This window comes from Podarcis melisellensis (assembly GCF_964234715.1).
Source record: "Podarcis melisellensis genome assembly, chromosome: 5".
Taxonomy (NCBI): Eukaryota; Metazoa; Chordata; class Lepidosauria; order Squamata; family Lacertidae; genus Podarcis; species Podarcis melisellensis.
The window spans coordinates 44567848-44583692 of NC_138537.1; the positions used below are offsets into that span (position 1 = coordinate 44567848).

At 42.4% G+C, this 15845-nt stretch overlaps 1 protein-coding gene across 11 annotated transcripts in view; it reads right to left on the bottom strand.

The window, feature by feature from the left end:
• NT5C2 (5'-nucleotidase, cytosolic II) overlaps nt 1-15845 on the bottom strand; it is an 82525-nt gene that overhangs the window by 11867 nt on the left and 54813 nt on the right. For 6 of the 11 annotated variants that reach the window (XM_081911587.1, XM_081911590.1, XM_081911596.1 and 3 more), the window contains 5 exons: nt 14665-14835; nt 13394-13445; nt 13067-13127; nt 10903-11079; nt 8256-9928 (listed from right to left, as the gene is read on the bottom strand). In XM_081911587.1, the coding sequence (XP_081767713.1) occupies nt 9686-9928; nt 10903-11079; nt 13067-13127; nt 13394-13445; nt 14665-14835 (704 nt within the window). In that variant the 3' untranslated portion in view covers nt 8256-9685. Of the gene's footprint in view, nt 1-248; nt 4700-8255; nt 9929-10902; nt 11080-13066; nt 13128-13393; nt 13446-14664; nt 14836-15845 lie in introns of those variants that run through there. The other 5 variants (XM_081911594.1, XM_081911593.1, XR_014168448.1 and 2 more) reach the window with 5 other exon arrangements.

Sequence of the window (15845 nt, forward strand, 5' to 3'; positions counted from 1 at the left end):
CCGGCCTAGAAGTTGGAGGGCAACATCTCTCCCTGAACATTTTGTAGTACAGAAAAAAATGAGGGCCAGGCCATGTGAATTAAAGGTCACCAGCCCATGTCAAGGTATAGGAAGTTGTTCTCAGTTCAAATATGCCTCTTATTTTGTACAGCATTATGAAACTCTGTTCCTTGGTGTCAACATCTACATAGCAGTTGTCCTCTGCTTTCTGGCAGGTGATCTTCTTCATGACTCTAGAAATATTATTTATCTTATTTAAAAATTGTGCTTCTCATGTTATATTTTAGAACAACTGTTTCACTGGCTTTTACAGGTACATTTGTGGGGGAATATGTTATTTGCATTACTTGGGAAAGTGACCTTGGAAAGAACCCTGCTTTCACTGTTTCTGTTTCTTTTGTCAAGTGTAGTCAGCAATTTAGTAGCTGGTAGCAGCCATTCAATCTTCATGTTCTAATGTGAAATTAGATGCAGCTTTTACATTGAAATTTATTTTGAGGTGAGGTTTTTGACAATATTTTAAATGTCTGAATTAATTTTGTACTCTTTGTTGTGAATTGGAGACCTTGTACCAGTGTGTTGCCAAGCCTTACTAAAGAGAGAATTTGTTCTTGATAACTGTTATGTCTTCAAATACAAGAGTGGTGTCATTGGCCCAGACAGCATGTCAACTGATGGAGCAAGGGAGGTAGCACCTCCTCCTCCTTTTCCAAGCTCGCTATCTCAAGGAGGCCTAGGATTTGCAGAGAATCACTCTTCCACCTCCTATTTAACTGCCCAGCCAAAAAGCTCAGACCCATTAGAATAGGTAAGCACTAATCAAAAAGTATGTCTGTAGCTCAGGCTGAACAAATGAAGATGGAAGTAGTAAAATGTACAATTCACTTCGCAGATTTGTTTTCCCAAGTCCCAAAGGTAATCCTGAGGATTATTGGAGAAGTGTCCCAAGTGGCACAAGTCATGATTTGGGGAAGGAGCTGGTAGTACAGAATTGAAGTGCTGGGTACCCTGAGTATGCAAAACTGTCTTTGCACAAATGGGCTCCATTACGTGTCATAGGAAGCCATGTTTTATGCCCCACCAAGAACAAGCAATGTGCTGGTGATTGCTGCTGAATCGCTCCCATTTTGCTGCACCCTACTCAGGAGCAATAAACAGAAGCCTTGGACATGTGAACTAGCACTTGAGGTTTGGTTTCTCCCAAGCAAATAAACCATGAAAGTAAGCCAAGATTTGCACATCACAATAAATCAAGGCTCATGGTTTGTTGCTCCCGGCACCAGGGAGGTTGGAGACAAATGCGAGTGATTCAGGACCATGCACTGAGAAGCTGTTAATTCCTGGTAAGTAATGGCTACACAGTGCAAACGTGTAACGTGGTTAGTGGTTCTTAATGGGTTTGACATTATTCATTAATGTTTCCTGTTTTTCCTATCTAGTTTTCTTTTTAAATACACCTTCATGCCTAGGTATCTATGAATTGCATCCAGATAAAAATGTAGTTATTTGACCCTTTCAGGTGAATGGAGAAAGTGGCAAGAATTTACCTGTTTCCCATCCTCTCCCATGCCCTCACCAATCTTTGCCACGGCCTAACACTAGAGGGAGCTCTTGATATTTTAATTGGCAGGAAATGTGTGATAATGTACCTGATGTGCTCTTCACTTCCATGCAATAAAGATCTTGACTACGTCATTCAGTCAGGACTTGGCTATTGCAAGTTGACAGAACCTTTATTGGGAAATCCAGGGAAACAAATGTATTGTCATTGGGTCTGCCCGAATGTCACCTAGACAACGGTTTTGCTCTACTTTAGTAACTTTGGCTCCATGTGATCTCTGAGCATTAAGTGTTCTGCTTTTGCTGTCATTGCATTGGAGAATGTGCTGAGGTTCGATTGGGTGCCTCCTCACATACAAGACCTCTGGCATGGAGAATGCTCTAAACTTGTGCCTGCCATGTGCTGAGCTACATTTGTGCACTGACCACATGGTTTGTCTGCATGCTGCTATAAAACACTGCTGTAGGTTATAATTAACTACATAGGACACCACTGAACATGGAGGGTTTGAAACAACATGCCATGTAATTTCAAGTAGTCTTCACACAGTGGCTCTTGTGTGAAATAAGACACAGAGGTGGTGACTTGCAGATGATACTCCATGGGCATTTAGCATTGTTATGCCACATGCTAGTTACCTGAGGGTTGTGCAGACAAAATAAACCTAATTCCAATTCACTTAATGGCCACATCCTGCAATGGTCATGTACACAGCATTAATCTGAAAGCTGTCCATATATATGCAGTCTTCCTCATGACTGGGTATTTTGATTTATCCCCTGGAACATTTGTTCAGAAGAGAATTATACACCTAAAGCTATAGATGTCTAGAACCCTTTCCGTCTAATGCTTATATGTGGGTGCCAGTGGGGCGTAGCTAGCCGGCACATCAAGATTTGAGGACATGATCACATTTCCCTTACATACTCAGTTAACATATGAAGGAGATTTGTTTGTTTTTTAACTGAAGAGTTCTCTGGTGTCAGGCATGGCTTGATGGCACTGAAGAGCACTAGTCTGAGTGGTTGCACTTGACCCTAATAATTGCTTTATTCTGTTAGCTCTGATGTCCAGTTGGCAGGATACTCACAACACTGTGAAATAGTTTGCTCTGTGCCTTGGTCTGCTGTGATAAAATGAGCTTCAAATTCTTTGAAAACAAGTTTTTGTCTTTTGGGCAAAGGTCTGAAATAATTTTGAACAGCTAAATGAGCGAACCACTTAAGTCTTCTGGTGAAATCCAATTTATAGATTAAAAACAATTTGCTTGATGCTCTGCTTTCAGGAATGCCTGCTCTCTGGGATAAAGCACTTTCTGGGTTCTTCAAAACACCACATCCTACTTGGACAACTTTAGTAACTGGTAAATAGGTGTTTGTTTATTGTGGCACACGGAATTGCATCCCCTTCTCCTATCATTTTTCTACTGTGGTTCTCTTCTTACCTTCTCCTGGAATGTGCACATGATGAGCCTCATATAGCTTCTCCCCACTCCTGGGCTTATTCCAACTGAGATCTTTTATTATGAGCAGCCACATGGATAGTCTGCAACACCAATGGGATTCAGGTGTTGTTAGACTCCCATCATTTACAATGGTGACTGGGGTTGATTAACATTTAACAAAATCTTGAAGGCCGCATGTTCCCTATCCCTGGTGATTTGCAGACTTGTTTTTTTCTTTCTTTCTATGGACTTGAATATATGCCATTAAATTGGGCTCCTAACCAATTGTAATTTCTGCCAGTAGTTTTGTGAGTCAGTTATTTCTTAAAATGCATGCATGAATCAAGTTAGCAATGGCATTGTCCTGCAAAGAAATGGGTCCCCCAGAAGTGTATTTCATTTTGCTTGTACACAAGGCTATTCTACATCCACACAGTCTTCCTCTAACCCTTTCCCACCCATGCCTCAAGTGATTGTCCTCTTTACCTTGTCACAATGCTGGAGGCTGAAATTTTTTCTGCCTATGTAGCTGCTTTGACAGTGCTGCTAACACCAGCATTTCAGCAAAGTGCTTGAAGCACAGATAATCTTCTAGAGTACATTTTTACAGAACTAGGTTTACGCAAAAAGCCTCAAGCCCTGAAGATAATGATATAAGGAATGCAGGAATTCGGGTCATTCTTGTGTAAATGTTGGGACGAACTGGGAAGTGGTGGCAGCTGTCTCTTGAGGTTTTGCCGCCTTTCTCTTGTTTCTTTGCCCCTGCATACAGGATTGTACTGATGCTCTCAGATGTGGTGTCACTGTGAGTAGTAGCTTGTTACTGAAATCTTGGCCATTTTCTCTCCTTTGGTACATCTCACAGTGAGAGGGTAGGGTGTGTTATGACAATCTGAGAGACTATAGTTTTGCAAGGGGCTCTCAGCAAATTTGGTTTATCTGGTGTGCATAGTTAGGTGAAGTCTACTGTCACTTGTTTTAACTGCCTGGACAAGTTAATAAGCGGTGGTATTGGACCAGATTCAACAAAATAGTTCCCCTCCAAAAGCTCGGGGGGGGGTTGAGGGAACCCCCCCAAACAACATGTGGTTGGGGGGAGATCATCAGGCAAGCAGAAATGCTTGCATTGATGAAGCAATATCCTTAGTACTACTTTGAATACCATCCAATATTTCTATCTAAAGAACTTACTGCTCACTGTAACTAGCTGACTTGGACAGGACGACACGCCTGCAATCCATCAAATCAAGATATAAACTGTGACACACTTAGGTTTACACAAACTGTTGAAGGATGTTTGGAGGCTTGAAACTTGAAGCTCTTAATTTCTTAGAGCAATAAAATACTGCTTACGCTTGGTGTGCGGAAGAGCTCCAATAGTGAACAAAATCTATTCTATCTTGAAGGCTACAAGGTTCTCTGTTCTGCTGTCAGACCAGCACAAGGGAATTAGCTGAACCCTGGAATCTTGTCTCAAGCCAAGCTTTCCTTTACAGTAAATATTTGTATGCTGCACAATTTTCCCAGTACTTATCCTATGCCTTTTTAAGGCCTTACAATCTGTCTCCATATATTGCTGCATTCCAAAGCTTCTATAGATTTGTCTTCTGGGATCTTTGTCAAATTGTATCATATTTCTTCCAAAGTTGTAGTATTCTGCCAACAGTATTCCACACTGTCTGTTTGTATAAACCCTGAAAAAGCACAAATGAAATGTACACATTTCATAAGCCAATTGATATTCTGTTGGAGTATATAAATACTTAGTGGTGTTGCAGATTTCCAGTTTCTTCTATTTATTTTGAACCTCATTAATTTGTATATTTTTGTGATTTTATTGGGAAAGTTTATTTCCTTTAGATAAATGATTTTTCTTGTTTAACTTTCATGTTTAACTGCATACTTCATCTTCCTTTTATTTACAAGGGGGTGTGCGTTGGTGACATTATTATTTTTTAATTAGCAGTTTTGAGTAAAGGAGCCCTGAAAGGATGTTCTTTATGTTTGGTTTTACTTTATTAATTGTTAGATAATCTACAAGGCCATTGCTATTTTATTTTCGTGTTGTAGGGAGCAGGAATTCTGATGGATATGCACTAATTTTTTCTTGAATAACTTTGAAAAACCAGTGCAAGTGTTTCGTTGCTGACGTGTCATATCCAAAATATACACTAGCATGGTTTCTATTTATTTTACAAGGGTTTTGTTTGTTTGTTTTTGGGTAGAGGAGTGTATATGGGAGAACATGCCTGGCATCTATTTGTAAAATAGGCTTGTTTGTGGAAGGAAGATGTAAACTTTTGAGATTCGTACTACTAATTAGCTAGAATGTGGCTAAGTAGAGACCAGCAAAAAGAGCTTCTGCACACTCCAATAACCTGCTTTGTGAGTGTTGTAGCTTACTCAGTGATTTCTTGAGTAACTCTCAGGTGTCTCCCCCCCCCTTTGCCGAAACAACAATCTATTGACTCTTCTAATCTGAGTGCTCTAAGGGAATGCAGGGAGATAGTTGAGAAATAACAGCGGAATCATACAATGGGGTTGGGGGAAGAGGAAAATACGAAGGCAGCATAACTTAACTTCTTCGTGATTGGATATAAGCATTGCACCTGTTGCCCATCCACTGCTGGCATATAGCCCTCTGAGAAGACTGCCTATGAAGGAATGTGCCTCTTGGATCGGACTAAAAAAGATTCCCCACCACAGTATTTTTTGCCACTCTGTTCATGCAAAAAAAGCCATCTCCTGCTGTTTATAGCATTTAGTAATAAGATAGTCCCTGCTGTTTACTTTGTTTGTAAGAATAGCAAAGCATAGTCTGTACACTACTTGAAAAAGCATGTTCTCCATAATATATGGTAAAGGGTCCTTACTACAGTTTGGTCCTAATACGCTGAATGCAAGTATAGCAGCAGGATTTGGGAAGGCACATTAAGAAATTAGTAAACAGTCGGTGATATTCAGTCAACCAAACAGTTTCCAAAAGATGTATAAAACTAGTCTTATACATAGACTCTTTGAGCGTGTTGTAGCCTAGGGTGGTAATATGCTGATGGCAACTTTGCCCGAAAGGCTTACTTGGATTGCCACTGTGTTGGCCTTCCGGCACAGCTCAAAGAAGGGAGATGTTTGAGGTAGAATGGAGTCAGAAGGGGTTTCAGCTGGAGTTGATGTCACAGACCCAAATATTATTGTATGCTGACAAACTTAAGTTAAAGGCGGCAGCAGTGGCAGTTAGTATCTCTTAAAAATAAGGCAAAGGAAGGATGGTCAAAGAGGCCAGATAAATAATGTTATGCTTAAGAAGTAAAATGTAGTCAACAGTCTTTGCGATGTTCCAAGTGCTCCTTCTGCACAGTCATAAATGAATTCAATTTTCTTATGGTGTTTGTGGCTCTTTGCTTGGCACCTCTGCAAGAGCCTGAAAATATACTTGTATTCTGTCTTCCTTGTCTAAGGAGATTGAAGTGGTATAATCTCCCCCTTTTATCCTCACAACCACCTGGATTGCTGGTAGTACATGTGAAAAGGATCTATGGGTCTGAGTAGACCACAAGCTTAACATGAGTCAACACTGTGATGCAGCAGCAAAAATGGCTAATACAATTCTAGTCTGCATCAATAGAAGTATAGTGTTCAGATCAAGAGAAGTAAAAGTATTACTGTATTCTGCCTTGGTCAGACCACACCTGGAGTACTGTGTCCAGTTCTGGGCACCATAGTTTACAAAGGATGTTGATAAGTTGGATTGTGTGCAGAGGGCAACTTAGATGATCAAGGGTCTGGAAACAAAGCCTTATGAGAAGCAGTTGAAGGAGTTAGGTATGTTTAGCCTGGTGAAGAGGAGACTAAGAGGAGATAGCAGTCTTCAAGTATCTCAAGGGCTGTCACATGGAGAAAGCTTGTTTTCTACTCCCGCTCTGGAGGCTAGGACTTTAACCAATGGATTTAAGTTACAAGAAAGGAGAGTCTGACTAAACATCTGAAAGAACTTTGACAGTAACAGCTGTTCAACAGTGGAACAGACTCCTACAAGAGGTGGTGGACGCAGCTTCCTTGCAGGGTTTTAAGCAGAGGTTGGAGGGCAATCTTTCTTATATGATCTAGTAGAGATTTCTGCACTTCATGGGGTTGGACTAAATGACCCTCAGGGTCTCCTCCAATTCTGTGAAAAGCAGCAACCCTTTTACAGATTGTTTCCAAATTTCCCCTAAAAGTGTTGCTAGAAATTTAAGATTGACACAATAAAATTCTGCTGATGCAAATGTAAGAACTAGGGTATTGTTCTGATGTAGTATGCAAATGCCTCTTCTCATGGTCTAATTTTGCTTCTTGACTTTCCAGTTCTTTTCCTCACTTATCTCTCACTTGTCGGTGGTGCTCTTTTTTCTGTCCATTTTCACTAGCTTCAGCAGAAGGAAAAAAGCAGGAAAAAAGCCTTCCAATCTCTTAGCTTGGAAAGCCAAGGCCAAGCTGGTTTCAGGTAGGGAGGCCTTTTACTCATTTATGAAAAGGCCATATGTTTGCTCTTGTGGCTGGCTGCTGTGGGGATGGAATTTGTAAGGCTGAACTTGTAGACATCTGAGAACACTGATCTCTTGCCTACAGCCAGGATATCTTCCAGTACTGATTAAGAGAAGAGCACTATTTCGCTCTTGCTGTTCCTTACCAGTATGTATCCAGCTCAACACCAGATCACTAATAGTTACCAGCTAGACCACTGTCAAGTTAACTAATGCTCTCCAATTCTGCTTCCGTTTTCTGGGCAGGGGACCTTATCCATACAACTCTGATGGCATCACCTTGCTCTAGTATATCTACCTTTAATGCATATACAGTGGTACCTCGGGTTAAGTACTTAATTCCTTCCGGAGGTCTGTACTTAACCTGAAACTGTTCTTAACCTGAAGCACCACTTTAGCTAATGGGGCCTCCTGCTGCTGCCGCGCCGCTGGAGCACGGTTTCTGTTCTCATCCTGAAGCAAAGTTCTTAACCCGAGGTACTATTTCTGGGTTAGCGGAGTCTGTAACCTGAAGCATATGTAACCCGAGGTACCTGTGTATCTAGATTCTATGCTGTCAGGCTGCTGTCTGCCTTCCAGCCATCATTGTTGGGAGAAGATTATAAATCACATTGTATTCCACGCTGTATACAGGCTTTTCTTGTTATAATAATAAGTGTTAGGCAAGCAGTATGAAGGGAGGTTAGGAGAAGTAGATTTGTCAGTGTTAGACAGACATTAAAACAGCTTATTATGAAACCTCATGATTTATTTAGTTTGCAGGTCCATCACAGGAGCATCAGCTTCTCCTGCTGATTTACAGTTCACCGTATTTTAATAATGGAATAGAACTAATTACAATCAAGTGATTCAAAATAAAACTTCTAATACTTCAAAATAGGGCTTCTATTCAGTCTTTCAAACTTCAATGGCACAGAAGTAAGGAACTCTATACCTTGGGAAACAGTTTACTGCCTTCTTGTATGAATAAGAAAGAGAAAAATGTGCTTTAACTTAACAGCCTGCACTTACAGCCAGAATGCTATGCCAGGCCCTCAGAACCATTTACAAACAATATGGATCAGCCCTTCAACCATTTTCATTCCAGGAATGGCAGTAACACAGAGTGGCAGCAATAAGGATGTTTTGCTGAAGGGGGCTTCTTCCTCTACATGAAGGCGCTAGGCCTGTGCATATACACATACCCCATCTCCTATGACTCCATATCAGAGAATAGAACAGCTGCCAGCTGAAACCTTTCACCTTACAGGTTGTTGTTCCTAATTTGAGCCTAAAGTGTTAGCCACAGAAAGAGGCTAGGAAAGGTGACACAAACCTTTTCTCTTCACAAACTGTATAGCTCTTGATCACTGTGGGTTAGACAGAAATACAGTATTAATCTTTAACTGAGACCTAATCAAAATACAGCATGACATTATCTCTTACTAGCAGAGATAATTTCAGAGTGTAGAACAAGCACACGGCATAAGGACCCATTTGAAGGTCGTATAATACATGCACCACATGCCAAGACTAGGGATGATAAAAGCTTTGGGATCTCAGCAGGAGAAGAACTAGCTATCAGCCAGATCAAGAATTTGTGGCATGATAGTCTTTCTTGAACCAGCCCCAAACAGAAAGAGCAGAAGCAGAACTGCACTAGAAGGAGATTAGAGGATTAAACCATTTCAAAACAAAACTTGTGCTTGATGGGGTTCAATTTGACCCTGGAATTGCCACCATTTCCATGCATACAGTATTATATATTAGGATACATCTTTCCCCCAAAAGGGTCAAAGAGTATCAGCTGTGAGGAACTGGTACTGGGCTACTGTGATTGCTGCAGGACCCATGGAAGGCTCACTGCACCAATTCCAAACCATGTCTTGGAGGCAGTTTTGAAATGCACAAGAAAGAGGAGCAAAGGACCCACAAGCAGCTCTTCCTTCCCATGTTCTATAGGTAGAGCAAGCAACGCAGTTAGGCATCTGTATGTGGTCCTACCCTCACTCAGTGCAAAATCCTTTACAGTTGGAATAAGTCTGTAAAGAATAAAGGGTTTCTGATTAGTGTTAATTTTGTTGTCATCCCCACCCCATACCCCAGGACTAGTGGGATTCTGTTCCTGCTAATCACTGCTATAGCCACGCTTTGGCAGGTTGTGTTCAGATTTCATTTCTATTCTTCTTCCTCTTCCTCCTCCTCTTCTTCTTCATCATCATCCTCATCATGGCAATGTGTGATTTCTTGGGGAGTTTGAGGGAAGAGGTTGGGTGGTTTAATCTCACTCACAGAACGGGTCAGCTGGTGTCGTTTGTCAGAATCTTTGAAGTCCACTGATGTGCGGTTTCGGGTGGCCATAGGTGACTCTGTCTCATTGATATCCACATGAGTGTGCTCTACTGTTGACTCGTGTGGCATCTGCATGAAGAGATACATACCATTGTTCAGAGAAGATTAGCATTGTCACATGAGAAGAGCTGGCTCAGTTAGGCCAGTGGCCCATCTAGTCCAGCCATCCTGTTCTCACAGTAGCCAACTAGATGCCCATGGGAAGCCCACAACAGCACGCTACCCTCCTGCAATTTTCCACAACAGGCACTTAGAAATATATTGGCCTGCCTTATCCTCCACAAATTTGTCAATCCTCTCTTAAAACCAGCCAAGTTGGTGGCTATCACTGTGAGATTGTGGGAGCAAATGCTACAGTTTAACTATGCATTTTGTGAAAAAGTATTTTCAAGACAGACAAAGGAATCTTAGAACATTCAGCTCCATTGGATATCCCTGAATTACAAGAGAGGGAGAACAATGTTTCTATACCCACTTTCTCCTTGCTATGCATAATTTTATAAACTTCTACGTGACACCTCTTACTCTCCTTTTCTCGAAACTAAAAAGACCCAAATACTGCAACCTTTCCTGCTAGGACTTGCTCTATCTCTTTGATCATTCTGCTTGACTTTTTCTGGTAACTTTTAACAACTCTACAATATTCTTTTCAAGGTGAAGCAACCACAACTGTACATGGTACCCAAGTGCAATTGCACCATAGAGTTGTATAATGTTGTGATAGTGGCAATTTTATTTTCAGCTCCTTTCCTAATGATCCCTAGTATGGAATTCACATTTTTCACAGCACACACATATGCTAGTACAGTGAGTGCCTGACTTCTACCACTTATTATACTGTTACCCACAGAAAATTTATAAAATTGTTTAACCCTAACCAATGTCTCCCAATGTAGCCATCTGCCACATCCATTTTAAAACTTTTTAAGTCTAATGCTACCAGCTACATTAGAATGTCCCTCGCTCTATTCAGACTTGGATAGTGCGTGTACTTCTCTGAATGTTGTTACTGTTCATCTGCAGCTTCATGGATTTCAACTCACCAGCACATGGGCAGCTCTGAAGAGGTAACTGAAGGGATAATACAGAAGGTTGATGAATGATGCCGCATAGAGGTCTGCGTAGCGCATCACTTGGCTGGCAAAGAGTGTCTGTCGGGAGCCGCTTCGGAACAGGCTTCCCATCATTCCATAGCACATGTCCATGTCATGAGTCACTTTCTAAAATCAGAAGGCAAATTAGACATTTGGTCACTTCAGGGAAGGGGCAGTTTTACATACATAAAAACTATTGCAGGTGAGAGAACACCATGTGTACACTAGAGCACACACACATTTCTGAATCAGAGGCATTGACTGTAAAGAGGCAAAGCAACTGGAAGTCACAGAAAGTGAAAACACCAGCAATATACAGTGCCTTCCAGGAGCATTCCACCATAGAATAAGTTTTTGTGTTCCTTAGCAACATGACAGATGGAAAAAAATAGAATTTGATGGAAAAAAGGGGGGAGGATAACCAAACACAAGAGGGCTCCAGGCATACAGGGGTTTATGCCATAAAAACCTGCAAGACAGTGTGCATATAAAAAATTAAATATCAGACTGTATTATGTTTGTGATCAAAATACAACTAGAGGTTTAAGGCTGCCATCGCAGCCTATTTGTGAGATGTAGCCCTGAAATAGGTGAGGTAAGGCACTGGATCTTTGTCACCTTGCTTAACATACTCAGCTCTGGCGGCAGCGGCAGCAGCAGCACTAAAGATATAGCAGAAGGGAAGCAAACCTCAGAACCACTGCCATGCTCCACTAGGGGGTGGAAGGGAGAGACACCCCAACCCGGGATCTGCTCTCCTACCACAGTGGCTGGTGAGTTTAAATCACTTCTGAATTTCAACATCCCCACTTGTTCTCAGACCTTTCCCACTACTGTAGGATTTTCAGATGGAGAACTCAAGAGAGTTCAAGCACTACTTACAGTTGCACAGATGGGAGAATTTCACATAGTTTTAATCACAGTGCTTCAATGACACAGAAAACCACAGCTACACATTTTTTTTTCCTTTCTGTGAATCTCTTATGGTGCAGGAGCTGTCACTGTTGACCCAAGCAAACCTATTTCCCCTAGTCTCTGCCTCACAGTTGTTTCTCTTGCCTGATCGCTCCTTCCCTGCCATCAGCACATAGCCATTCCAATCCCTATGCCCTATTTGAGGTCACCATATGCCTCTACTACCCATATTTACCACAGGGCCCTGTTTGGGGTGTGTGTGTGTGTGTGTCTGTGTGTGTCTGTGTGTGTGTGTGTAACTAGATATAACATAGTCATGTAGCATTTCCCCTTTTTATAGGGGAAAATTAGCCTCAGAGTCTGAGTGTTTACATGGAGAGAGAGTATGCGAATAAGCCAGCAGCACGAACCCTATGACCCATATAATTCCTCTGCTCAGGACTGCACCTCCCCAAAGTTGCTTTTCATTTAAAAATAGGTTGGGAGACTACCTGCATCTGCCATGTAAGCAGCTTCAGTGTGTTTCCTCTGCCTACTGTTTCATCATCTTACGTTTCTCTGACTCAAGTCTATTTGATTAATACAACTGTCCAACACCCCCCTCATTTATTATCAGTACAGATTTACTCAGCCATTAGGCCCTATGAAGGTTTTCCAACAACCATCTCACTTCATTAGCTCCTCCTTTTATCAGCTCCCCATCTTGTATCTTTCTCATCCAACCTCTCTCAGGTTCCTCTTTTGGTCCACTGCCTGTCCAGCTCCTTACCTCCCCTGTCCCCTCAAATCTCCCTCTAATGAAGTTAGCACAGATTGCTGCACTGGAAAAGGGAGCAAAATAGCATTCTATTTTTTTAAAAAAGTTAAAGGTAAATGACCCCTGACAGTTAAGTCCAGTCGCAGACAGTTTTTCCGGGTCATGTGGCCAGCATGACTAAGCCACTTCTGGCGCAGTGGAACACTGAAACCAGAGCTTGGCACAGAAATGCCATTCACCTTCCCGCCAGAGCGGTACCTATTTATCTACTTGCACTGTGTGCTTTCGAACTGCTAGGTTGACAGGAGCTGGAACTGAGCAACGGGAACTCATTCCATTGAAGGGATTCAAACCACCGACCTTCTGATCAGCAAGCCCAAGAGGCTCAGTGGTTTAGACCACAGCGCCACCCGTGTTCCCCAGCATTCTATTTACTAGTACCTTAATACGTCTTTGGATGGAACTGATGTCAGGACGCTCATTACTGCTGCTATCCAAATGCCTGTTTGAAATAGGAAAGAAAACAATATCAACAGAGCACATGGAAGATAAATGTGAGGGTGGATCTGGGAAAGCTAATTTAGAAAAGCTGATTATATCAGGCAAAACTGATAGGCACAACAATACTCTCTTCCCCACCCCCAATTCTAAGTTAATGTGGAGCCCTTTGATAGAGTGCAGCTGTCCACTAAAAAGGAAGCACTCCCTCTAATGAGTTAGTGGATGGAGTATTGGGTTATATTCTAAAGAGAAAAATCCATTACTTACTTGTATAACTCAGCGAGAAAGATGTCTAAACTCTGAAGTTCTTCAAAAAGGCCTAAGCAGCAAAGGGAAGGCAAAGTAAAAGGATATTATGACAGTGGATCAGCTGAAACAAATACTATGTAGACTATTACTTATCTCTCACCAATATGAGAAAACAGACCTAGCAACAGACTGAGGATTCTATCTGCTTTCCAAATTGCATTATTATTTGTCGATTTATAGAATTACAGAGTTGGAAGGGACCCCCAGGTCATATAGTCCAAACCCCGCAATGCAAGAATCTCAACTAGATCATACATGATGGATGGCCATCTCTGCTTAAAAACCTCCAAGGAGAGTGCACCACCTCTTGTGGGAGTCTGTTCCACTATCCAACAGCTCTTTAGAATACAGTCCTACATTTTGAATATGTTTGCAGTGTCTCAAATGCCCTCTCAATGTCTAGGCAGGCTCCCCCAACACAGTTTCCTCCACATGCTGGACTACAACTCCCATCATCCCTGAACATTGGCCAAGCTAGCTGAGACTGCTAGAAGTTGCAGTCTAAAACATCTGGAGAGCATGAAGTTGGGGGAAATTGCTCTAGGGTTACAGCTTCTATTTCTTGCTCTCCAGTAGATCCTAACATGTTCATGGAAAGTGCAACTGAAAATATCAGCCTCACTCTTCTACACACTTAGTGAAGTGCAACTGCTTTTATATTTGTTTTAACAGTTCTTGTAGGCAGCCTTGAGCATTTTAATTAAAAGGGTATAAAGAAATAAATAACTGACAGATGTCAGCAACTGTATTGACAAGTGGTAGCATAGCCACAGGTTTGTAAACGGTTCAAACCAGCAGTCAGTGGTGGTAAGTCTCCCCAAAAAAGACTCAGTCCAAAGCAAAGAAACCCAACTATCTACAAATAAGTCACCAAACTATCCAGACACTTGCTGCTTTCCCAGTCTTTGATGCACAAAAGCAATGCAAATAATCTTTGGGAAACAAGCCAAGTGATTTTCCAGCTACCCTGTCAAGCCAAGCAACATCAATTAAAAAGTGAAAAAGAATGAACTAGACCAGTGGTTCCCAATTAAGTACTACAGATACCTTGTTCTTCAAAAGCCAAACCATGGACCCCCCTACTTTTTTTAAAAAAAATGATATCTCTATGGTAGTTTTTGTTATGCGAATGGTGCCACAAACCACCTGGGTGGGTTATGTGGACCTCCTCCCCGGGAGGTCCGCATGGCATCAATTGGGAACTGTTGAACTACAGAGTCAGTACTTACAGCTTTTGTCTGTCCAGACATGAAGCTCCTGTGCCAGTTCTGGAATCACTAGGAAGGTCCTCCAACCCTGGCGTTTTTTAGACTTCAGGATATCTCCAAAAATGTGATCACCTATGTATAAGATGTCTTTACCCTTGGCCCCCAGAAGGTCACAGATTGTATCAGAGGAGCCTAATAGGAGGAGGGGGAAAGCAGAAGGGCCAATCAGAAAAGGTTTCTCAGCATAAAAACCATGGGTTCAGTGCATAAACGTCCATTATTATCATGTACCTCCTCCCAATCTGATAGATATAAGGCTTTTTCAAATAATGCAGCTTTTACACACTCAGACATATCATGGTATAAAATAAATACACTACAGCATACACATATATGGTTCACAGGTGGTCTTCCATTCAGGCAAAGCCTGCTATATAGTGTGCTGCCAGAACATTTTTTGAGCTGCAGGTGTCTGAGACCTATCTATTTAAAATACAAGTTGTCAGGGGCTCAGGAGCAGAGGCACAGGAAAGGGAGGAAATGGAGAGCGAGGGGGAGGAATCCGAAGGAAATGTAAGCGATGACAGTGGTCCAAGGTCTCTGAGCCTTTCCAGCGAATCGGAAGACTCACAGAAAGGGGCTCCCATGGTCAGAGCAAGGGGGGTGCCTAGGGGGACACCCCAGGAAGAAGGGGCCAGAGGGGACTCAGAGAGCAGCAGTTGGAAATCAGGACCAGCTTCCCCACCAGAACGCAGTAGGGGGGAGGAGTCCCAGGTATCGGGGGTCAGGCTGCTCACCACCAGCGGGAGGAGATGAGTCAGGATTGGCCACGCCTCCATCGGAGAGCGGGGAAACAGTCAAGAGGAAGGTTGGAGGCTGGGCGCGCGCGCCAAGTTCAAATGTACAGGAGGGCAGCACAGTTGGTAGCCCGGATAGGGAGCCAGGTCCTAAAGCCCGCCGAAAGGAGGGACAGGAGTCAGGGGGTCAGCGTCAGAAGAGTCCAGAAAGGAGGAGACCCCGGGGGGCAGAAGGACCCAGAGGAGAAAGGAGAGACGGAAGAGGTGGAGTAAGGCTAGAGTCTTAAATTGGTGTACAGGGGGCGGAGACTCAGACGGAGCTTCGCCGATCTAGGTTCTAAGACGTAGAGCTGCACGCTGCGGCTTGGAAATGGAAACTGAACTTCAATAAAGACTTTTGTACAT